At 43.8% G+C, this 25,576-nt stretch overlaps 1 protein-coding gene across 2 annotated transcripts in view; it reads right to left on the bottom strand.

Annotated features, from left to right (window-relative positions):
* HEG1 (heart development protein with EGF like domains 1) overlaps positions 1–15,337 on the bottom strand; it is a 64,620-nt gene extending 49,283 nt beyond the window's left edge. For both annotated transcript variants that reach the window (XM_048484787.1, XM_048484789.1), the window contains exon 1: positions 14,763–15,337. In XM_048484787.1, coding sequence (XP_048340744.1) covers positions 14,763–15,072 — 310 coding nt within the window. In that variant the 5' untranslated portion in view covers positions 15,073–15,337. The remainder of the gene's footprint in view (positions 1–14,762) is intronic.
* Positions 15,338–25,576: the final 10,239 nt, after the last annotated feature.

Below are 25,576 nucleotides of genomic sequence, written 5' to 3'. Positions count from 1 at the left end.
CCCTTTCCCACTGCCTGTAAAAAAGCGGAACTCTCGCTCAAGTCTCTCCCAGTTACATCCTTCCAGGACATTGTCTCAGAAGGGTGTAGTTGCATCGGCTTGAACTTCACTTGGACCTCAACACCCTATCGTTTGAACTTCTCCCTCCTGACATGAGCCATCCTGCCATCTGGCACAAAGGTGGAGGCCCGGAGGGGGGGGGGAGGGGGAGAGAGAGCTCCAAACCCTGGAAAGTCTTTTCCTTTGCTAATCAAAGCCCAACAATCCCTGTTTTAACTATGAGCTAAAAGCCACAAGGCAAGGAAGCTGATAGATAGCAAAGGGTTAAATATTCTCCCCTGACTTAACATCTGCTGCATATATTTCCTCCAAAAGCCACAAATCACCACAGAACACAGGTGTTGCTTTATTCCAAATAAGATGCTGGGACATGAGTAGGTTTCTGATCTGCCATGACTCTTTCCCCAACAAGCTATCTTGTGCTATCTTCCTGACTATTCTTGGTTCAGCCAAAATTCCTTTTGCCAACCGTGCATGACATCCAGGCACGCTCTTGTCCTTTCAAATGTCCTCTGATCTTCAGCAAGTACCAAGTTCTTCCGTCAGTTCTACAGAAACCGCTCATCTATTCTAAACTTAAGCATTTGCTTTAAAAAACAACATGGCCCTTTCCATTGTTCAGTATTTTCCAGTTATGGCACGTTCATTCTCACTATATTGTCTTTGGAGATACAAATATGTACGGTCGGGATCCAACAATGTCCATATATTATTTGTTTATTATTTTAAATTTTTCTATGTTGCTTTCCCTCCCAAATAGGGTCCCTCAACATGGCAAACATCAAAACTTTAAAACATCTGAACATTACAACCGCATTTAAAATAACAGCATATAAAATAATTCAATAAATAATTAATAACACCAAAACCAGAGAGGAGGGCTAATAACCATTATTGGGGGTATGCCAAACAAAGCAAAAAAAGTCGTCACTTGCTGGTGGAAGCCAATGAGAGTGGGAGACAGATGAATCCCAAATCTCTGTTAGGATAATACCAGCAACCAAATCAACAGAATCTGTTTTGTTTATATACACAATACTCAAACAATCAACATCGCATTATTACTAAAAGTGCCTTGTTAATGTCAAAACACACATTCCAGACACTGTTCCACTGCAGCTTCGTCTATTCAGAAAATTAGTCTGTGAAATAGATTAATACATTTTGACTCTCTGCCTCCAGCTGCAATTTGTACACATCAAATCACTTCCTACACACAGAGCATACTCAAAAATTCTCTTTAACTCCAATACAGCAGCCAATTTGCTTCAAAGTCTCTACAAAAAATCTTTCACCATATTTATATTCTCATGCTTTGGTTGTAGGCAATAACAATTTGTCATGGAACCAGTCCAGAAGCTCACAACCGTGGCTTGTTGTGCACCAATTACATCCAGCTAAGCTCATTCACAGAAAGCAACCCTAGTTATATCTTTTACATGGACGGTTTTCTAAACTGATAAAAGAGATAGGGGAAAATGTCCCCCATCTCCATGTAATTATTCAGGTGCTCTGAATCACAATCATTCATTGAAACAAGAAAAGTGACTGTTATTTTGAGAGATCCCTGACATGAAAAAGAAGCCCCACACAGTCTGTGTTCTTTCATCTAAAGTAATATAGCATAGTCTTGGGTACATAATATTCTTCCCCCAATAACAAACAACACTAAAGGATAACCAGCATGGAACCCAATATAAATGTATGGGTTGTTCTGTCCTGTTACAAATCTTGAGATGGGAAGACTGATTGCTTTCTTTGATACAAGTCAGACATTGTAAGCCCTGGCTTTGAACTATACTTAAATGCAAGTCAACAGGCATGAAAGGGTATTCTTTTTAATGCTGTCATTCCACTACAGGACATGTTCAGTTAGAAAGAAAGGGCTCCCTCCAACTCTATTCACCACTTTACGGGTTTACATTTACCTGTTTTTCTCCACAATTATTTTGAGCTAAGATCACATTACAGCTTTAAGACCTAAAAGGAGTCTTTATTTGTTGTTCTCTCCTGGTCCTGCACTATATCACATCCTGCACTAGATAAACAGTGGTAATATCCTGAGGATCACTGAAATTCAGCATAAAGCCTGTAACACAAATTGGAACCGAAGACAGAAAAATGGGGCTATTAGGCGCTAACTAAATGTTCATACCATCTTTAACAACTTGCACCAAGGGCAAAAGGATTCTTGAGAAATAAAACATAAGAAATATTAAAACTTCTAGATACAAGTTGCCCAGATTCAACATCAAAAATGTGACAAAATACATTACTGGTAATTCTGAATTCTGAAATTCCAATTACCAATGAGCAAGGAAGACTGGGCCTCACGTACGTTCCACTTATAGGTCTTGCAGGATGTCCTGACTAGCTCCTTTTTAATCAATCATATCACTTCAAGTTCTGCATTTCAAAATCAGGCCCACCACATATGTCACGAGTGTAACTGAACACAGTCGCAATAACTACAAGAATTTATTTTACTATCACTAAATGTACTATCACTAAATATAATATCACTATCACTAAATATGTTATAATAAACTACGGTTTGTTTAAATTGTGGTTTGTGCAACAAGCTCTGCTTAGTCAACCAACTCTAGCTTTGTGTATAAACTTCACTTGACTGCCCCTTGTTTTTCCTCTTACGTCTAGCAGGGAGGTCATCCTCCATATAGTGCTGTCTCTGTGACCAGGCAGAACTGAAGGGCAGGGCTACATAACAGATGGTGCATATTTCTCTCCAGCCACAAGAGCCTTGCTAAGAGGGTAAGAATTGGAGTTGCTTTCTACTTCTTGGTCTCTTTAGTACAAATGCATTAAGTCTCTATGGGCCCTTTCGGGATCCTTTCACCCGATTTGTCTCTCTTCCATTCCTTTTGGATTTTTACAATTTCTTGTCGTTAGTCACATAAGTGCCTCCTCCTCTGCCCCTGAAAGTTGCCCTTCAACTTTAAGCCCCTCTTATCGCCTTATGCTCGCTCATCACCTTGTGGGCCTTCCTACTTCATTGCTCAAGAACTACAGATTATCTTCCTCCCAATGTATTTTGAGCTACACAGCTCTTCTTCAGGACAATACCATGCCCCCCATTGAAAGCTCCCAGCCACTGCTCCTCCTACAGAATCACATTTGGATAATTTGCAATCTACTGTGCAGTCACTGCAGTCTTCTTGCTAGCTTGCATCTAGTTTGGGTAGCACAATGCTCTTTCTTTGCCTAAGCTGCTTTCCTTCCTTCCCTCTCTTGCGCCTATTTAGTACCTGCTTCTTAACCACTCAGATCTTTTTTTTTAAATCACAGCTGTGCTTGGCTGGCTTTAAAAGAACGCTTGGATGTTTGCCGCCCTTACAAAATCCCAACCTAACAATGGAGTCCAGTGAGAGCAGCATCGGGATGTCAAAAGTCTGCCTACAACCTGCAGAAGCTGAATTTCCAATTCCAAAGCCTTTATTGGCATTATAAATTACAGAGTTAGTAGAAAAGGGGTATTTATCTACTAACTGAGACATTAAAACATTAAAATCCATTAAAACATTAAATACATTAAAACAATGTTGAACATTCACAACCACGCCTTGTAAACCACACATATAAATTAATTATTTATAATGCCAATAAAGGCTTTGGAATTGGAATTGGAACCTGCAGAAGCTCTATCGTGGCAAAGATGTAGCATCTCATTTGCAAGAAGGCTCTTTTACCCTTCTGTTCTTATTTCTGAACCTCCAAGCGCTGTGGCTGGCACTTCAGAAGCCTGGATCTGGAGACAAAATGACAGCCAAAGAAGCAAAAGCTATTTTAACAGCTCTGAACGTTGAAGTTTTTTAGAACTTCCTTTACCCAAGGGAGCTGCATTCTTCTATGATTATATTATTACTTGGGCTGACTGCCTCAGCAGCACAGCCTTTCCCTTTTGGGTGGGAAAGTTTTTTTTCTCCTTGTTCATAGACTCTAATTATGTCCAGCCTGAAGGGTGGATGCTGATGTTTTGAGCAACCCCAACCAAACACTTGCTGGTTATGCCGCATGTGAAACAGAAGAACAATAGAGAGTGATGAACTATACACCCATACATTCCCAGGCAGCTCATTTTCCCACAGATATCCCTCTGAACCTCTGTACCTACCCCTAGAGAGATGCATCAACAACTCACTTCTATAAGCCTCAAAGTCTGATACTAGTAAGATGCATTCATTGAACTATTTTCCACTGATGGCAAATACTTATGAAATTACTATTCAAAAGCATAGTTCTCGATCCCTCTCTCTCACACAACTGTGTGCACCATACCACAAAGCCACTCAAGATACTATCTTTATTTCCACACACAGGCAAAGCAACATTTACCAGAAGCACTTGTATCTTTCTATGACTCTAGATACAGTGCTAACAAAGGTGTTTAAAGACGAGCAGAGAGAAACAAGCTAGAATGTCAGTGCCATCGTGAGTCACAGGCAGCAACAGTGGCAAGGAAGATATGGGTCCTGAGGATCCTTCACAATTTAAGAAACAACCCTGGTAGGTGTATGGACACTGTTCTCTCTCTCCCTCTTTCTCCTCATTGGAACCCTATGAATGCAAAACTTTAAATACCGTATATACTCGCATATAAGCCGAGTTTTTCAGCCCTGTTTAAAGGCTGAGAAAAGCCCCCTCGGCTTATACGGGAGTCACCATTTTCTATCCATCACAAGGAGGCTGGGGGCGGGGGTGGGACAAACTTCCTGCCGCCTAGAAGCAGCTTGTTGCTGCCCTCCCCGGAGGGTGAAGGGGGGACCCCGAGGCACCCTGGCTGGCTGGGCTTGGTCAAACCCCGGGAGGCAGAGGGAGCTCCTTATTTGGGCAGTGACATCAGGGGGAGTCACTGCCCAAATAAGGAACTCCCTCTGCCTGCTAGCTGGCTGGGTTTGGCCAAGTCCAGCTGGCAGGCAGAGGGAGCTCCTTACTTGGGCAGTGACAACAGAGGGAGTCACTGCCCAAATAAGGAGCTCCCTCTGCCTGCCAAAGCCCAGCTATCCAGCAGGCAGAGGGAGCTCCTTATTTGAGCAGTGACTCCCCCTGATGTCACTGCCCAAATAAGGAGCTCCCTCTGCCTCCTGGCTTCCCACTCTCAACTTATACCGGAATCAATACGTTTTCTCAGGTTTGGGCAGTAAAATTAGGTGCCTTGGCTTATACACGGGTCGGCTTATACATGAGTATATACGGTAGACAACATTGGAAAGTTGTCTCCAGCTAAACCACTCTTTCTTTCTTTTGCCTGGACTGTGTTCTTACTTAAAAGTCCAGGGGAAGCCCTGAAATGGATTAATCTACAAATCAGGATCTTCTGGAATCTTGTAAGGATCAAGGAAAGGACAAAATGTTACAGGCATGAGGCAATTTACTAGATAATTTCCTCAAGTTTCTAAGAAAGGAGTCTTTTGTACATCAATTTGCCAAAAGTTATGATTAATCTGCTTCACTAAAAACCGGAGGGTCTGCCACAGGGCAGTTCACAAGACTAGCAATCTATACACTGTCTCATCACACACATAAAAGGCTCTGCCTGAAAAAAGAGCTCACTTAGAATTTGTAGGTGGAGACCCACTGTGTTTCTGCAGACTCTACCTGGGACACCTGGGCTCAAGTTCCAGTTCAGCCACTAACATGCTGGGAGACCAGTCCAAGCTTTCCTCTTCTCCCACTGAAAGGAGGGGTAAATCTCTTAGATGCTGCTTGAGGCTTTCTGCATGTCAGTCTTAAGAAAATACAGGTTATAAACCTCAACAGGGAAGAAAAGAGAACCACATGGGTATATAGCAGAGAGAAAAAGAAGGAAGGAGGTGAAAGAGAGAAAAAATTATTTGACCTTTTAGATTCCAATGTGTTTTGCAGTGAGCTTTGCCAGGGGATCTCAGACAGAAACTTCTCTAAATTCACAGAAAAATTTCTCTAATTCACAGAGAAAGTTCTGACTGGGATCTCCTGATGAAGCTCACCATGAAACACATTGGGATCTAAAAGGTCAAATAGACTGCTCTCCCTTGCACTGCCTGCCTGCCTCTGCCTGCCTGCAAATCTCAATTAACAATAGAAAAGGGAGTTTTGGTTAAGTAACAATAAAATAGCTATATTGCATGTTGAAATTGTTGTACCTTTATGCAATACCACAGCAGATTCCCAAAATGTCTTGCCTCGAGTTACTGCATAAATTAGCAAGGCAGAATGTCAACTAAGAAACAAATAACCTCGTAATTTTTTTTCCAGTTTCAAGAAAAAGAAGAAGGTAGAAGGACCCAGACAGATATTTACTGTGTAATCTTAAACAGAGTGAGTGGGCTTAGAAGAGGGCAACTCTGCTTAACATGGCACTGAGGTAGCTATATTCCTTTCACAGCTATTGCAATCTGTCCTCAACACATCCCATGTGAGATAGGAAATTCTTCACTATCAATCATAACCAAATAGAAACTGAGATAAAGAGAAAGTGCACAAAGCTTCCTAAAGTCATAAAAAGACACTGGAAATTGAAGGAAGGTCTTCAGAATCCCTGGCTAGTCTCTTATCATGTAAAATTGTTCCTTCCTTCTAATGTAAATGCAACATTTTCCACATTGTTTATAATCAAGCACTGAAGAGTGGTCACAATGTAGTAAGAACATCTAGATCAACATCTGGTCTCCAAGAATGAGCAATGCTGGCTTTAAGAAGCCACACGGGGCTGTATCTATTGAAAATGATGCCCAAAGCAAGCAGTGAAATTGTGTCTCCCCCACACAAAAAAATCTGACCCTCTGAAAGACAGGGAGGGCTGAGAGATTGGCCAAGGTGAGGGGACTGTTCATTTTCAGTACTAGTTTAGTACAGAAAACTTCCCTTTTGCCCACAGTTTCAGAGGTTCTTTGAGTCTTCCAGCCTGGCCTGGCCACCTCCAAGGGCTACTGGTGCAGAACCTGAAGATGGTGGTTGTCCTCCCACTGGCTAGCAGAGCCCCAGCAATGCAAGAAAAACGTTGGAAGAGCTCTACTGAATCAGTCTTCAGGCCTGTCCAGTTCACCATGCTGTCTCCACAGTGGCCAACTGGCTACCTCTAGGAAGTCCACATGCAGGAAGATTGTGAGAGCCTTTTCCTCCTGCCTGTTCTCTCCAGAATACTGCCTCTGATACTGTGTGGGGGTGATATCTGTCATGACTCCCACAAATATACCCACTCCCACTTTACAAATACTTCCAAGCTGGCAGCCATGTCCACAACAGCGGGTTCCACAGAATAACTCCATGCTGCCTGCAAAGGCCCTGGCCTGGATCTCTCCTGAAATCTGCCCCTCTAGGATGGTGGGATGGGAAAAAAAGCTTCTCCCTGTCCACACTCTCCTATAACCACCCCCGCGACTTGCCTTCTTTATTGGCTCAGTGGGCCTCAGTTCCGGAGGCCCCTCAGACAGGTTCACCTGCTCCCATACATGCCTAAAGGACAAGCAGCCCTAGCAGAAAACAGGACCACAGTGGGGGCAAGGGCGGATCTGCCAGAGGGACATGGGAAGTCCCATGTTCCCAGGCGCATGCCATATAATCACTTGGGAGGGCCCAAAGCCAGGCCACACTCACTGGCTCCGGGCGGTAGACCTGGGTGCCTCGCCAGCTCCAAGTGGTAGACCTGGGCCAACCTGGTGTTGAGATCAGCAGATAGATCGATATCTCTCTTCTCCTCTCCCAGGGAAAATGGAGCTGGGGGACACTCAGATTTTGCCCTGGGTTCCATTTTCCCTTGATACGCCTCTGGTGTGGGGTGTCTTTCTATCAACCCCCCCCCCCCCAGGGCTCCATGTGCTTTCTGGGGCTGTGGTGGTGCCCTCTTGCCAGGGGCCCACGTTTTTGCCTTGGTGCACTGTCAGGTGTGCTCCCATCAGTACTATCCCACTATAAAGAGGCGCATCAGCACTGCCCAGGAAGCAGTGAGAGGCTTTAGCCAGGCTCCAGCAGATTCCATGGGCTGAGGAAAGAGCCTGGGCCATTCCAAGGTGCCTCACCCCCTCCACCTCTGTCCCCACATCTCCCCTGCACTCATCAATTTAAGCACTAACTTCAGAGTCATGTCAGCCAGCAGGCGAGCACATGTGCAGGCTGGGTAAAGGTGGCAGCTGCGCAGCATGCACGCAGGGAGTGAAGGGGTGGAGATGCCAGCAAGCAGAAGAGAGAGAGAGACACTTGGGGGAGGGTGGAGGCCAGAAGAGTGGGGGAGGATGGATGCGGGATTGTGTGGCTCACCCACCAACCTGCCCCGACTGTCCACTCTCTAACTTGCCTGCCTGCCCAATAGTTTCATGGTTCTGACCACCTTCCTGGATTGTCAGGGGAGGGAGGGGCTGCTGGCCAAACGCACCCCAATGTGACCTGCATGAGTGGCGCCTGGGGTGTGTGCCCCCCCCCCTTCCCAAGTTCCGCATCTGAAGCCACAACTCAGAATGCGGTAAACATAAATCAAATCGTCTGGTCAAACTGCATTCTGTTACAAGCCATTTTAAAAAATGGGCAGCCCAATTCTAGAGGGGTAAAATCAGCTCTTGAAGCTGGGGTAGGGATGCGCCAGCATGTTTGCTCCCCCTAACTGGTGTAACTGGCAAACTGGGAGGCAGGTGGGCACCAAAGACCCAGAAAAGCCTGTACCCTGCAGAGATGCACTGGCCTAAAGCTTTGTGTCGGTGAAGCTGAGGGCGTTCCGGGGGCATTCCCAAGGGTGGAGCTTACTTTAGTCGGCTTCCACCAGGTTTTTGTGCCAGGAATGCCCCTAGTGCAGCCCTCATATTTATGCCACGAAAACAGTAGCATAAGCCTGCTTCCTTTATGGGGTTCTTCAGGTGACCGGAGGGTTTTGAATTTCCCTCCTGCCTTTGCCACCTGGACGCCTTTGGAGGCAGCGTGGTGCCACCTTTACTGAAGTGTCTCCAGACAGAGCACAACTCCCCACCCCCGGATTGCACTGCAATAGTCTTTTATAGAAATGCTAGCAGCAAAGCCCATTGTAGGAGAGATGCAATGGGCACCAGCAAAGGGTGGAAAAGGAAGCATCTCCCCTTGAAGGGCTTTACTGGGGCTGTAGCTCCCCCACCTCCCGCTGCTTGCCACCTACCTGGTTCTAGGTCTGTGGCTTGAGGGTGGGAGAGGTTGGACTGGCGTGGCTTGGGGTAGATGAGAAAGTGAGGATAGGGGGAGGGTGGAGAGGAGTGGCTTGGGGGTGGGAGGGCAGCAAGGTAATGCTTGGGGTGTGGGGAGGATGGAACAGAGTGGCGTGGGGTGGCGGGAGGATTGAAAGGTGAGGCTTGGGGTGTAGGGAGAGTGGAAATGTTAGGCTTGGGGTGGGGGAAAGTGAAATGGAAATGGGTGGGTGGGGGAAGGTTGGGTGGTGGGGGAGATTTGGAAGGTGAGTATTGGGGTGGGAGAGAGAGGAAAGGTGAGACTTGGGTGATGAGAGGATGGAATTGGGATGCTTGGGGTGGGGAGAAAGTGGAAGGGCTTCTGTGGCTTGTGGAACAGTTGTTCCATGGGCCCAGGCTGGCTGTTGGGGGTGGGAGGTAAGAGGGCTTTTGCAGGCTGGCTATTGGGGATTGGAGGCAGAAGGATTCTGTGGGCCATGGGTTAGCTGATCCATGGCCCTGGGCTGGCTGTTGGGGGGAGGCATAAGGACTTGGGGGGAGCCTGTGGAACTGCTGCTCAGGCAAGGGATGGAACGCCGCCCACCAGTGGAATGTCGGGACATTCCATTCCCATAGCCAATTATTGTTTAGGATAAGTATGGAACCTTTGTACTACATACAAATACCACTTCCTCTGAAGACTTATTGTGGTGCCTAAGCTACTTAACCCACTGGCAGCCAATTTAAGTGTGGTATTTCTTATTTGTATAATAAGGAACAATGCTCATAACATACAATAATATAATTCACTGTTGTATCATCACATGAATTATTTTTCTCTTTTTTCATTCAATAATCTAAACTAAACCTTTTCTCTTTTTTCATTCAATAGTCCTTTCAAAGGTGTATCCACATTCATATAAATCCAAATTCATATAAATCCAAGTTCTTGCAATTGATAACAAAGTTCAGTCATAAATATTGCAGTCTTCAATTCATGGAACGCATCGCACGAAATTGCGCTCTTCGGTGCCTTCATCAGTGCCAATTTGCCATTTACTTGTACATGAGGTGTTCTATAGGTAATAAACGCTTTCCAAGAAGCTGTTAAATCCTACCACACCTTCCTCTGGTAGCTGACTCTCTCTACCAGAGGAAGGTGTGGTAGGATTTAACAGCTTCTTGGAAAGCGTTTATTACCTATAGAACACCTCATGTACAAGTAAATGGCAAATTGGCACTGATGAAGGCACCCGAAGAGCGCAATTTCGTATGCGTTCCATGAATTGAAGACTGCAATATTTATGACTGAACTTTGTTATCAATTGCAAGAACTTGGATTTATATGAATTTGGATTTATATGAATGTGGATACACCTTTGAAAGGACTATTGAATGAAAAAAGAGAAAAGGTTTAGTTTAGATTATTGAATGAAAAAAGAGAAAAATAATTCATGTGATGATACAACAGTGAATTATATTATTGTATGTTATGAGCATTGTTCCTTATTATACAAATAAGAAATACCACACTTAAATTGGCTGCCAGTGGGTTACGTGGTTTGTATGTTAATGCTTATTTAGACGTTACCTACATCTTTGGTGCCTAAGCTACTAACATACAATACAATGTGCAGTTACAATAGTCTATTGGTTTAAATAATATTGCACTATAATCCTTGCCTTCCATTATAAAAAAAAGTCAAAACCTATAACCTATCAAGGGTGAAACAGTAGTCAACAGACCAGTCAAACATCATCAGCTCAGTGCCAATGATCTGACCTTGGTTAAATTCTGTCCAGTGTTCCATGATACCAAGAAGTATCCTACTAGGTGGCAGCCACCCTCCTAGTTGCATCGTGGTCTCATGGTTGCCACATCTCAAAAAGGATACTGAAGCGATAGAAAAAGTGAAGAGAAGGGCAACGAGGATGATTGAGGGACTGGAGCACCTTCCTTATGAGGAGAGGCTGCAGCGTTTCAGAGAAGAGACGACTGAGGGGGGATATGATTGAAGTCTATAAAATCATGCATGGGGTAAAAAATGTCGACAGAGAGAAATTTTTCTCTCTTTCTCACAATACTAGAACCAGGGGGCATACATTGAAAATGCTGGGGGGAAGAATTAGGACTAAGAAAAGGAAACATTTCTTCATGCAACATGTGATTGGTGTTTGGATGAATATGCTGCCACAGGAGGTGGTGATGGCCAATAATCTGGATAGCTTTAAAAGGGGCTTGGAAAGATTTATGGAGAAGTCGATCTATGGCTACCAATCTTGATCCTCCTTGATCTGAGATTGCAAATGCCTTAGCAGACCAGGTGCTCGGGAGCAGCAGAAGGCCATTGCTTTCACATCCTGCATGTGAGCTCCCAAAGGCATCTGGTGGGTCACTACAAATAGCAGAGTGCTGGACTAGATGGACTCTTATGTAGTAGCAATGACAGGGCAGAAAGCGCTTTTGACCTGCTGAAGTCAGCCGCCGTACATTTCATTTAGAAGCAAGCACATCTGCCTTGCCTCAGAACCCTAACCACATTCCAAACTTCCTTTGACGTTTATAGATGTTAAACACAATTTATAGAGCCCTGGTATTATTAAGTGATTAAATGCATCTAACTGCTCCAGAGTTTGAATGCAATGGGTATTTTATTTGCTTAACTTCATGTTTTTAATTTGTAACTAGTTCCTCTTGAGGACTGCAGCATAAATATCAGGAACTATTGTTCAACCTGTTTTAATGTCATTCATGTGCATAACCTACAAGGAATTAAGTATATGTAACTGCTCACAACTTTGGTTTAGAATTGAATTTTATTACTTCATATTATCATTTCAGTTCTGAATTTAGTGCCATTTCCTCTAATTGTTATACTCTAATAAATTAATATTCTATGTACCTGACTAATATCTGATCAACAAATTGACATTTTGATTAGTCCAAGGCACAATTTTAGACCTAGCTTCAGACTTGCTGCAAAGCAGAATGTTATTTATTTATTTATACATACCCCGCCATATCTCTGCGACTCAAGGCGGCTTGACAATAATGATTGTCAAGCCTTGGTATGCACTTGCTGAAGTCTAGTCCCTTGATCAGAGACTGTCTCCCCCAAGATTTGGCGGCTAGTAATAACACTAGGGCCTTTTTAAAAAATCCAGCAAGAGTAATCCGCATACAGAATCAGAGTTGTGAATCAAGCCTTGAACTTTTGAAAGGAGAACTATATATTGCCTGCACCTAGCATCCAGTACTGTATGGCTACAGCTTATGGACAAATGATCAGGCAGCTTTGGTAGAAATCATTATCACCCAAGGACAGGGATCAATTTAAGCCTCCGCTTTCTACCCCGTTACCAGTTGAAGAAATGTGGCATAATGTCCAAGTCTTTAGTCAACCCTCACTTTTGCTAAATGTTTGCACAGTGGTAGTTTAGACAGAAACATTGAAAGGGTCTCAGTAAAATCTGTGGTTGCTGAAGCATTGTTTGTGGGGAGGGGGTATTAATTCATTCCTCTCCTTCAAAGTTTAACATGCTTTTGGGGGCCCTGCTAAATTATTTTCCATGCATGAAAAGTAAACTTACCATCACATATCCTACTGTACGCCATTCCCACACAGAATAATGCAAATGAGCTGCCTCTATGTTGCCCAATATATTTACAGCAATAACTGTGACAATGGAAGAAAGATAGGAAATTACAGTTTCTACCAAAGTGTGTCTCCACCTCAAACAGGCACATTCTTTCCTTCACCCTTCCAGAACAACAGTCTTATGGTGGACAAAGTTTCTTTAGATCACCCAAAATACCACAGTATTTACGGTCTACCAACATTCTGCAAGACATTCCGCTGCCTTCATCCCTTCCCAGTTTTCACTGCGTTCTTGGATCATACATAGCTGGATTAAGAAGAGTCGGAGGGAGCTTCAGTTGCACATAATCATAATTCTTTGAAACCTATTTCCATTCACCGTGAAGGGGTGAAAACTGTTGCTTGCTTACTATGGATTATTATCACTAAATAGGAACCATTTTTCTAAAGTCCAATCTTGGGGTATTAATGAGAAGATTGCTTGTTTATCCATTACTCTTACTGGGAGTATTAGCAGATTCTAATGTGCATTAATCCAGAATTGAAAAAAAACCCACTTGTGAAACTCATTTTGCCTCAAAAGCCATGCAACAGGCTTGCCATGTTCAGATATCACAGAAAAAGCATGACACCGATCCAAAATATTACTGAATGTTCATCTTCTTTCTGTATGCATGTACTTTGTATGTCTAGCCTAGCACCTTTTACTTTAAAAGGTGTTCAAGAAACATTATAGATATAAAAATATTTCACTGGTTAATAACACATTCAGTATCATGTTAAATAAGAAATGAAATTGCTCTCATTTTGCTTGCTGCATAAGACTTCATTCACTATACTGATGTAAGACAGGTCAAAAAGGGGGAAACCCAAAAAAGCCCTAGCATTGTAACAAAATAAAGGGGATCTGCAGGTTCAATTTCAGCTCCTTAGATCTCCTGCTGCTTATCTTAGTGACAGTATTCTGAACACTGTACATAAGTTTTTCAACAAGCACCTAAGAAGTCTTAACTTCATCCACCAACAACCAGCCTTAATGTATTATTCCTTATACTTTTAACATTATAGTTTGCAGCATTTGGAAAGAACAATACTTATCAGCACATCAAATTTAACTTCAGGAACAGAACAGGTTTGTCTTTAAATGGATACTTGGTGGGGGCTTTGGATCCTAAGAAGCAGCCCAGGACCTGCTCCTTTGAACAGGAGTCAGGACACACCGGACAGTGTGTAACAGACTTCCCTCTGTGATACACCTCTGAAGATGCCAGCCACAGATGCAGGCGAAACGTTAGGAACAAGATCCACCAGACAGAACACGGCCACACAGCCCGGAAAACCCACCAGAACCAAACACTTGCATTTTGTTCATCCCGTCGCTGGTTCTGCACAACCCCTCCACCCCCACCTCTCCCTCTCCTTTCTGGGGCTGCAAGAACATAATCCCAGGGTCTGACCTAACTGGGAACAGAGCAGCTGTTCAGGGCTACTTACTTAGCAGATGTCTAAGAGCAGACAAGTGGCGTCTAAGAAGGCTTCCACCCCCAGCCCTTCAAATCCCCTAAAACCGGATCCCTATCCATTACCAGGGCTTTCTGAGCCTAAGAGCTAGGAACAATAAGAAAGAATGATAAAGGGGAAGCAGAACAAGTCGTGTTCCTGTTGTTATTGGGTTATGGTCCCAAGAACACGTCGGGCCGATCAATTCTCTATCTCTTCTACACCTCCCCCAAATAAAACCTGGAGAGTCGCAAGGTGCGGGGGTGGGGGGTGGTAGAGAGAGATCGACAGACGGGCAGAAGCTGTTCCTGACGACCTCTAATCCGCAGGAATCCCGAGCCCCAGACAGGATCAAACGTGCAGAAAGGGAGGGAAGGATAATGCAACCCCCCCCCCCCCCCCCCCCGGAGCAGCTGCTGCTGCTGTTGTGTGCAAACAGCTTCCCCGCTCCACCCTTTCCCCTTCCCATCCTCTGGCTCACCCGGGTCGCCGCTGCGTCCTTCTGTTGCAGGATCCCAAACGCCGCTGGATGCAGCGGAGGGCTCCAAGGTCTTTCTCTCCAAGCGACGCAGGAAACCTCTTGCAGCGAAGGAAGATCCCTCCAGCGCGGCTACAGCAGATCCTCGCGGCCCCTCAGTGGCGAACCGGGGACTGCCGGTGGAGAAGGATGAGGAGGAAGGCGAGGCAGCGGAGGAACGGGAGTCCAGAGGAAAAGATCCCACGAAGAGATGCAGCCCCACGACCAGAAGGAGGCTGAGATGATGGAGCAAAAAAGTGCACGTTGCTGGCATGATGCTCGGGGCTTCACATGCCCGGCGATGATTATTGGTAGTATTATTGTTGATAATAATAAAGGCACCAGGCTCAGTGGGCGGAAGGAAGAGGGAACAGGATCAAAGGCCACGAGGAGCAGCCGCCGCTCTAAAAGTTCCCCGGGCCCATTGTGAGGCTGCCAGATAAAGGGATTTCATGGTCGGAAACGGAGCTGGAAGGAGAGGCAGCCCGGTAAGCAGCTCACAGCCGCATGCGAATTGCACGGCGCGTGAAACTAAAAGCGCACCCGGGCAGGCTCCTCCCCCTAGAGACTGACATCACTGGGCCCCTCCCCTCGACTCCTCTCCTCACTCAACCACCACCCCCCTTCTCCCCGCACCCCGCCCACGGCAGCTGGTCTGGGGGTGCTCCGGGGCGGCGTGATCCCGGCCAGCGGGAAACGAAAGGCCTGCAGACTGGACGACTGGGACTTCTGCAGAGCAGCAAACCACAGTGGCCGCCGCCTGATCAGCGCTGGGAGGGGAGCTACCCTAACCCTGCCCAGCCCAGCCGAAACGTTATCGAAGGAAGGAAGACCTGCAGTGTTAAAGCACGCAAGGGTCTGCAAACAAGGAACACGTCGCTTTTTACATCCAGTTGTCAAAACTCTCAAGAGGTTGCGTACCCAAGCCTGATTTAATGGTACATATGGAAACGGAATGGCAGGATGCTCTGCACTGCAGGAGAGTCACATTCTGCAAGTAGAAAAGCAGCATAGGCTGTTTCCAAATGGCCACAGGCTTGCCTAGTTTGTCTATTGCTGGTTGAGCAGCAGTGGGGTTTCTGCGTGGCAGGTTTCCCTGACCGTTTCCAAGCTGTGGCCCCCTGTCTTCACCCTGGCCATCTTTCCACCCTGGCCATCTTTCCATTTCAAAACAAATCAGCACTAAAATTTAGTTTTATTGATCTGCTGTTGAAATAACAGGTGTATTCCCAGACTTCATTTTTTCCCAAAGCTGGGGTTGGAGGAGAGCTTTACAGTTACCATGAACTGCAGAAAAGACGAATAAGTCATTCTAGATCAAATCAAGCCTGAAAGAAGCTAAAATGCCCAAACTGAGATCATCTATGCACTTATGGTCTCCTTCGCATTGAGGGTTACGTACACGTTTCCCCCTCTTCAGATCTCCAATCCAATCCAATCCAAAAACCTTTATTAGGCATAAACCAGAAGTACCATACATTCCAAATACAAAAACAGGATCATTGTTACATATCATGTAGTCTTCAGATCTCATCACACTCTTTGTGTGGTTTCTGAAACTGGTTAAAGTGCAACTTCTTGTCTCTGGCAGATTCCACATGGGCCAAAAACAGCAGTGTAAAAATGGTGCAAAAGGGTTTAAAACGGTGTGAAAGGATTTACACCATTTTCATACTGTTTTCATTTTCATACTGTTTTTGGCCCATGTGGAATCCACCCCTCTTTGTAGGAAAACTGAAGGAGACCAGCGCTCATTCAGTTTTCTGTGGGGTTCTCCTGCCTCCTCACCTTCCCCCTGCCCTCAGGCTCCACCCCCCCAAAAAAATCTCCAGGTATTTCTCAACCCAGAGCTGGCAACCCTATTTGGGGATGGAGTCTGGGAACTGTGAATTTTGGGGAGCCCACTAGGAATGTGATACCATGAAGTCCACCACTGAAGTTGCCATTTGCTCCAGGGAAACGGGTCTCTAGTAATTTTGGGAGAACTCCAGGCCTACGGGTGCTGAACACTGCCTGACAACCAAAAAAAAAAAAAAAGACTGGAGGGGAGTAGAAGGGAACACTTCCAGAGTGAGAGCTGTTGCGTCAATAGTGTGACATAGATTTTCCAGCAGTTAATAGTAATAAGCCTTGATTGGCATAAATTTTAACAATATTACAGTACAATGATAGCATAAACAATATATGTACAGATGAATAAAGTGAAATTAAACTTTCATAATTTCAAGCAGAAAATTTGCAACTGTCTCACAAAATTTCAAATCAGTATTATTCAACAAATAAGGTATCCTGTAATAGACCGGCAACTGAAAGCAACGTGCCAAAACGGAGTCCTTATATTTGGACCTGATCTTTTCATGCCTAGGCCATTCAAAGAGTGCATAAGCGTTTCTACATTACCATTGTTACAAGGACAAAATCTTTTGGTTCAATCAATGTTCTTGTATCTTCCAGTTAGAAGAGCCGAAGGTAATACATTAAACCTTGCAACTGCCAGGGCTCTTTGTTTAGGATTTGACAAGAGGCAAAGATACATTGCCATACTTCCTTGTTGGACTGGGATCAGCATGCTAGTCAGATAACATTTTCTTTTAGCTGCTAGCATTAAATTTTGAAACTCTTAAGTACAACAGTTTTTGTTTAACCATTTTAAAGGCTTCATAGAAGGTAAACATATTTAATTCATCAACTGGAAGTCCAGTGTTTTCCAGTTTCTTCTCTATAAGGAAATACCATTTAGAGATGAAGCTATCCACTAGTATCAGCCGAGAGTAACCAGTTGAATCTGTCTGAAAGTGTGTATTTAACCAGAACTTTATAGTTCTCACCCATGCTAGTGTTTCAGGAGTACTCTGCCCAGTTTCTATACAGATGGCCGCAAACGGAACACATTTGGGTAGTCCCATAATTTTCTGTAGGAATTTAGAATGGAAAGAATTCAAAGTTTTGTTTACTGTATTAATCCATATTGGGACACCATAAAATAGTTATGAGGCAATTCTGGCATTGTACACAGTTAATGCTGCCAAAATACTGGTTACGTTTACTGTGAAAACCCGAAAAAATTGCAGATGTGTTTATAAATGTAGTAGCAAGAGCTGCTTTACATTGTGAAGACCATGACATATCATAATTAAAACAATACCAAGGTATCTGAAATTCCAGGGGAAACTGCTCCTGGGACATGAACTGCCCGCGCACCCCCTCCTGCCCCCGACATGCCCCAAAATGCCCCACTCCGCCCCTGACACGCCCCCGCTCCCGACACATGACTACACTGGCAGCGCTCAGGGCAAGCTGCCCCTTTCATCTCCACCTCTGCTCATGTAGGAAGGAAAACAGTAGAAACTCCTTTTGCCCCTTTACCCTTTTGAATATATATTGAGAGCATGACATGACCGTCCAGTTTTTCACATTTTGCACTGCTAGCATTCAAATATAAAAGCTATATTGTATTAGACTTTAATTTTTTTCTGGGAAGCTACCCTCCACCTTCTGGGAAGCTAACATCCACCTCCAAATAAAAGTCTCACAAAAGCTGTTTTTATTGAATCAGTGTTTCTCATTCCTATAATAGTCGAAAATCTATTTGAATATTCATTATCATCCTCTTGTAACCCAGACCATTTCAAAATAGTTTTTTCTTCTTTCTGTCCCTTGTTTTTGACACTGTATCTAGTCTCAGGAAGAGGGGAAAGAGTATTATTGTTGGTAAGGCCTTAAGTAGGGGAAAGGGTGATGAAGTGGGAGTATACCCATTCTTCAATCCATTTGTGATATCAGTGATATTTTGGAGTGTGACTTTTTGTTTGGTTGCCCGACAAATCCAGCCCGCAAAAGGTTACACCTCAATTCTTTTGTCCATTTTTATGATGCCACTTGTACCTGGGCTTGATTTTGTCATGACACGCTACCGTGCCTGCCACAGTTGAATTTGTTCCATCAAAATTAGACACACTAGTAAACAATCAACAAGGAAGCAAGAACTGCCACTGCAGTCCTGCAACATAAAATACTAGGGCACTATCACTAGATATATAAGTACAACTGAGGCCTGCTGCAGAATGAGGTGGAAGAATTTCAAGGCAGCACAATGGGCTGCACCAATTCAGATTGCTGAAGGGAAGATTCTTGTTTTAATGCTCCCTCATGTTGAAAAAAAGCACATCATAATGAAAAAGTTTGAAGGCTGCTCCAGTTTTCTACTGATATTTAATTAAAGAAGGGAAATTCTGGAAAGTGATAATCCCTGGCCCACGGGCATATCTCCAGAAAAGTCCAAGCGGACCTTAGCTTAATAATATTTTGGTGTAAAAGAGGGGGGGGGGAGACATTGAAACTTTGGTCCCACACAATTTTTTGGGCTCTGTCAGAAATTCTGCATTACCTGGTTGCTTGCTGAGGAAACATTGCTGTTTGACTTGATATTTACCATTCAGATTGTAACTAGCAAGAAGGCATGGCTTGTAGTACAACAGCTGCGAAGTGTCCTATAAAAAGAATCCTGAAACAAATACAAGCAATAAATCTGACAAATAATCAGACCTTGCAAATACACATCCTGTTTTACAAACCCATAACCTACTTTTAAATTATGCATTAATCAAAAATGAAATCTTCTGCAATCATATCAAGCAAGGTCCTATAAGAAGGAATGGAATTAATCTATATCGGTGCCAATAGTCCACATTAATTTAAAAACAAATGTGCCTTCTCCATAAATAGTATTCACTCCATAGTTCATGGAGAGCCACATTCACAATTCCTGTCAGCCAAAAGAGCCACATAACTACTGCCCCATCAACCACATGCATATTAAAGATAAGCATTAAATATATGACAATAAACATAACTTATCATCTATGTATTTAATCTCTTGGATGTCAAGCTTGATATATGAATGACCTTCTGAGACACAAAGCTTGGTAACTGTGGATTCTGTGCTGGAAACAGCAGCTGAAAGGTATTTTTGTGTGTGTTGCAGAACAAGATTATTTTGCTTGTTGCCAGAGGTGTAGCTGTGCCAAACTGCGCCCCATGCGCAGTCTATGTTTTCTGCCCCCATGTCCTCCCTGCTGCGCCACGCCCCCCCTGCGGCGTCCCCCCTTCCCACACTTATCCTAGTTCCTTTCCTTTTCCTAGAACTTTTTCAGGCTGAAAAAAAGGCCTATTCGCAGTTCAGGCTTAAAAATGGCCTGATGGGAACTATACTTGCCAGGAGACCTTGTGAACCCCAAGGTCTCCTGGGAACAGTAGTTCCTCCGACCGTTTTTAGCCTGTACTGTGAACAGGCCTTTTTTTCAACCTGAAAAAGTTCTAGGAAAAGGAAAAGAACTAAGGTAAGTGTGGAAAGGGGGATGGGGATTTTTGCAAGGGGGTGGCTTACTTATTTCCAGAATTTCATGTGTGTGTTTTGAAGCTCTTCAGTTCCACAAACCCCATCAGCACATCTGTATCTCCATTGTGAGCAGATTTCTTAAACTTCAGTCACTACAGTGGAATAAAGGTGGGAAAGTACTGCTTAGAGGGAAAATAGTGTTAATCCCGTGCTGTGGTCAATTTGCTTCTTTTTTTACATGCTGGAAAAGGAAAAATGTGTGCACTGAAGTCCAGAACTGGAGGGAGTGAAAATCTGATTTGTACATACCACTTATTTGTCTCTTGAGGTTCATGGACCATTTAAGTTTAACCGTTATATGTGAACACGCACACCTTTCTGGTTTGCAAGATACCAGATATTTTAACAATATCCAGTGAAGACTCCAAATATGGAATAAATTGCATTGGTTCACTGGCAATTAAATTAAATCAACTAGACAGGGTATTTTATGCTTTGTGCAAGAAATCAGCTTGGCAAGAACAGAAGTTAATAGCAGAACATTTTTAGAAAGATCAGAAGCTGAAATCCCTGAAAGGGGGCAAGTATGAAAGGTTCTCAGTACATTGTTGATTTCATAAGCAAAGCCAGGTTTTCTTCCTTCTCAAAGAAAAAAATTACTTGGTAGAATTGTCTGATAAAGTCAGCTAATTCTGTAGGAATGGCTGATTCCTTGGTGTTAAGAGTTTACTGCATAAAGGTAATGAATGGACTTATTTTACAGCTTTGCACTTTACAACCATGCAACTATCATACTCTCCAGTTGCAATTTTGAACCACTATCAATCTTAAAAATCAGAAAAGTTACAGGTGTATGAGGACAGAATTACAGGTAAGACTTTGGGGGACACCCCGACTCAAATAAGCAGCAGATTCTTTGAAGAAGTAAAAGACCATAAAAGAGTCCTCCTGGACTGGAGTGAAGGTTCGTAACAGTACAGTATCCTATGCCTACAAGACAGGCATTGAGATCAAAGCCACAGGAGTGGTTAGCCAATGGGCAACTGGGGCATTTGCCTCAGGCCCTGCAAGAGAAGCCCAGCTTGGCCCCACCCTAATGGGGTGGGGGAAGGGAAGAAGAGCAACTTCTCACTGCTGCTACTGCTGCTGACCACCCAGTCTGGGACTCAAGTAGCTGATTGGGTAAAGGTGGCTCCCACCCATCTCACTTGAGGTAAGGGTGCCCTTTGCTTGGCAACATGGATAAGTAGCAGTGATTCTAGACTAGAGCCTCATTCTGGACTTTTGCCCAAGGCCTAAGAGTTACTAAAAGTGCCCCTGCAGAAACAATATCAATGGCTGATTTGTAATTGGACAACATCCAATCTTTAGCCTTTCTTTACAGGGAAAGTGCTCCAATTCATTGATAGTTTTAGTTGCTCTTTTTCTGCATCTTTCCCCAACTCTATTATAGTCCTTTTGAAATGGGAGAAGTAGAACTGTGCAGGTTTAAAATGTAGCCGCAGCATAAGTCTATACAAGAACATTACACTTCTGGTGATTTTATTTTAAATATTTTTCCCAATAATCTCTAGCACTGGATATGCTTTTTTCACTGCTGTCACACATGGAGCTGATATTTTCATGGATCTGTCAACCCTAAGTCTCATTACTGGTCAGTCACAGTGTTTTGAAACCCCATCAGTTTATGTGTAAAGACAGGATGTATCCGCCCTGCCCCCCCCCCCCCCATTTTTTTCAAGCAAGGCCAGTAAATAGTAGCAGTAAATTAACTTAGGCATGGGCTGGAAACAAAATGGTGAGATAAGCTCAGCTAGTTCTTAGTTTGTGTATATGTGGTAGGTTTTGCACCATTCACACCAACCAGCCCTCACCAACTAGCATCAGGATCCTGGTAGCAGGAGAGGTGGCAAAGGAGGAGGAGCTTATCTCTATACCTCTGCTCTTCAATGAAGAATGTTAAGTTTAAATGGAAAACAGAGAGTTTCTCTTTTTTTATGATGTGGCAAGGGGTATGAATTTGGTGACAGCTATAATTATTGAGAATTTCATCCCTAGTTGGATGGGGGTGGGGGTGGGGGCAGAGTTTAGAATCTGAAATGTTATATGCCTTTCATTGTCTATAGAATGGGAGGGTTTTCTCCTATATGACTAAACATTAATAATTTCCAGAAATTTTAATTTTAGTTGACAAAGGGAAAATTATAGATGGGAATTTATTTTCCATTGAGATAAATGGAAAGTTGCCAAACTGACTGACCCTAGAGTTGTGATGTATTAAAGAATCTAAACAAGTTAAAAGAATATTATTTCCTCTTAGTTTATTTGGAAACTAGCCCATAGACAAATTTTATGGTGAGAAGACACTGTACTTTCACAATCCACTTGATATGTACCACATGGCATCTGAATGTAGTTACAATCTATGGCTTTGAAGAGATGGGTTTTTATCAAAGTAAAAATAACATGGAAATTAACCACATGATACATATAAATTGCAAAACTTTTAGTTTCAATTATTGCCTCCCATCTCAAATTACTGTGCAGCAGCTATCACAAGCAGGCATGCATGGAAGCCCTATAACTGCAGTATGACAATTAGCTATCAGAGAAAGGCGATTTGCTTATTATCTTAATGACGTTTCAGAGGCATAGTTCCAAGGGGGGGGGGGGGCGACTAGAGGTGGGATCCAGCAGGTTCTCACAGGTTCCCGAGAGTAGGTTACTAATTATTCGTGTGTGCCGAGAGGGGGTTATTGCCACGTGATTTTTGCCTTAGTTATACCCCTCCTCCGCTCGTCAGCAGTAGCACGCAGAACTTGAAGCAGTCTAGCAGGAGGTGCACCGGCGTACATGGCAGCCTGCGTGCATTCGTTTCCCGCCAAAGGACCAGCGCAGCGGCTGCGTCCTTGCCACAGCCCTGCCCAGGAATGCCCCGCCCCCGGAATGCCCAGCCACGCCCCCATCGTGCCACGCCCAGCCCCATTGGCGCTACGCCACTGTTTGAATCCCACCGCCATGGGAACCTGTTACTAAAATTTTTGGATCCCACCACTGGGCACGATGAACTGGGCGCGCGCCTCTGTGGGGGTGTGGCGGGGGCATTCCAGGGGTGTGGTGGAGGCGTTCCAGGGTGGGACAGGGGTGGAGAAAAGCACCGGGCGCTTTTCCCACTTACTATACCTTTGTGAAGTCCTTAGCTGATTTCGTGAATGTACCTACCTTCTACAAAGACATGTTGCAAAGTTTAAGTTGGAGGAGTAAGATTCAAAATAAAACGCTTTTTCAGAAAAAGGGAGACTGAGTTGACTGATGGCATGGAAAGCTCAGCTGCTAGCAGAGATGAAGAAAACATGGAAGGAGGTGTTGGAGAGAAGCAGGGAAGGATAGATTCAAAATGCAAATAGTAACCACATTTTATTATTGAAAAAATCCAGTGATCTTGGGTGATGAAATACTATTGGGTGTGGAACAGGGACAACCTGTCAAGAAAAGAGCATTTAGTGACCTATAGTCATGCAACCTTCTTTCCCCTGGGAGGTGGATCCCTGGGGGACTTGCTTCCCAATCTCCCTTTTTGCTGGTGCTAGGAATGTCTCCCTTGTTGCTGGGGAACATATTGGGATTTGCTCTTGGTGGCGTTGCTGGTCGTAAGGTTTATTAGAATAATACTTATGTGAGTGATGGAAGTACCTATTTTTAAAATTCCCAGTGCTCTCAGATGTAATACCCAACATTTTTTGAAGTCTTTCTTTTCTAATCCTGTTGAAGACAGCATGAGCCTCCTCATTGAAGAGATTCTTATCCTCAAAAAGAAGATCTCCAATTCTGGCACTAGTGATAGCGGGTAAGGAGGAAACCCTAAGCCAAGCATGTCTTCTCAAGACCACTCCAGATGCCAGGGTCCTGCTAGCACAGCCATAGGTCTCACAATGTTTAACTGCAGTTTACCCAGCCTGGATCCCTCAGCAAATGAGAACTTGTCTTTCTGTCCTCTTGTAAGGAATTAATACATTGTGCCACGTGGCCCCAAAGGAACATTTGATAATGTCCTATCACTACAGTGAAATTGGATACTCTAAGGCCAAGAGCACCAGAAGAATATACTTTTCTCCCTGAGTATATAATTTCCTTCCCTCTTATCCATGGGGGAGGAATGGGATTCAAACGTATAACATGAGGGGAGTACCTCAGGGACCATCCAATTGGGTGTGGGGTGGTAGAATTCTGGGCCTTCCTTTTATTTTATACAAATTCTCCACTCTTTGTGGAAGCTTGGCTAGAAGATAGCCTCACCCCTATGCTCTCCACTATGTCCCAGATAATACCCTTCATTAAAGTGAGGACGACTGACTCCGTATTAGCGCCATGTAACACACTCATTATCAGACCCAAAGAAAGAAAAATCTGTGGTAAAAGAAGCATTTATCTGAAGCCAGTCGTATCTTCACAGTGCTGAAGATAGAAGTAAGGGAGGAGTGCTCTCCCAGCCTGTGTTACATGACAGTTTGGGCAGGAAATCAGCCCACCTTTGCCTCTGGATGTAGGATGGGGTGGAGTGCTCCAATAATTTCACATTTATGTTCCTTAAAAACTTTAAGTTCCCATGGAGAAAATGAGTGCTTTGGAGAGTGGATTTTATGTCATCATATCCATGGTGAGGTCCCCCATCTCTCCACCCCCAAATCTCCAAGAATTTACCAAACCAGAGTTGGCAACCCTAATGCTTATTCATTTGCCAGTAAGCCCTATAATACTATCACCACTTCTTCAGGCATTTTCCCCTGGAAGTAGTGGTTCTCGTGTGCATAACTAATTCCTTCTAATGTGAAGACTAGCACAAATAATTAAGTTGGGTCCTCTGTTGTTTTCCCTTCCTTGTTTAGCAACTCTTTGATTACATTATCATTTAATGGTCCAGTAACCTCCCTAGCTGGTTTTCTGGTTCTAATGTATTTATAGGAATGTACTAATGTTTTCAGTAATATGCTCCTCCATTTCTTTTTTAATTTGCCTTCCTGTCAACTTATATTTGTTCTACCAGAGCTGACACTTCTTCTCCTCATTTGGGCATTTTTAAAAGGAAGCCTTTCTCCTTTTAAGGTTTACTTGTCTCTGCTAATCAACCTAGCCTATGTTCTTTTAGATTTCATACTTTCCTAATCTGCAGAATTGCAATCTGTGTAGGCTTCACTTACTATTGGATTGAAATAACTTCCAATCATCCTGAAGAGATCTGACCATTTATTCTTCCCCTCAGGTTTTTTTTAAATTCATTCCCTAATTTTTTAAAATTTCCTTTTTTGAAAAATTTCAGCAACTTTCCACTTACATAAATGCAGGATTTAATACTGCTCTGGCCACTGTTCAAAAGTGATTCAACCATGACATCTTGCACCAGGTTCTGAACACGCCCTCCCTCTATGAGGTTTCCTCACTA

This window comes from Sphaerodactylus townsendi, linkage group LG02, assembly GCF_021028975.2.
Source record: "Sphaerodactylus townsendi isolate TG3544 linkage group LG02, MPM_Stown_v2.3, whole genome shotgun sequence".
NCBI lineage: Eukaryota > Metazoa > Chordata > Lepidosauria > Squamata > Sphaerodactylidae > Sphaerodactylus > Sphaerodactylus townsendi.
Note: the sequence above shows the minus strand (reverse complement) of the source record. Positions and strands in the feature narration are given on the sequence as shown.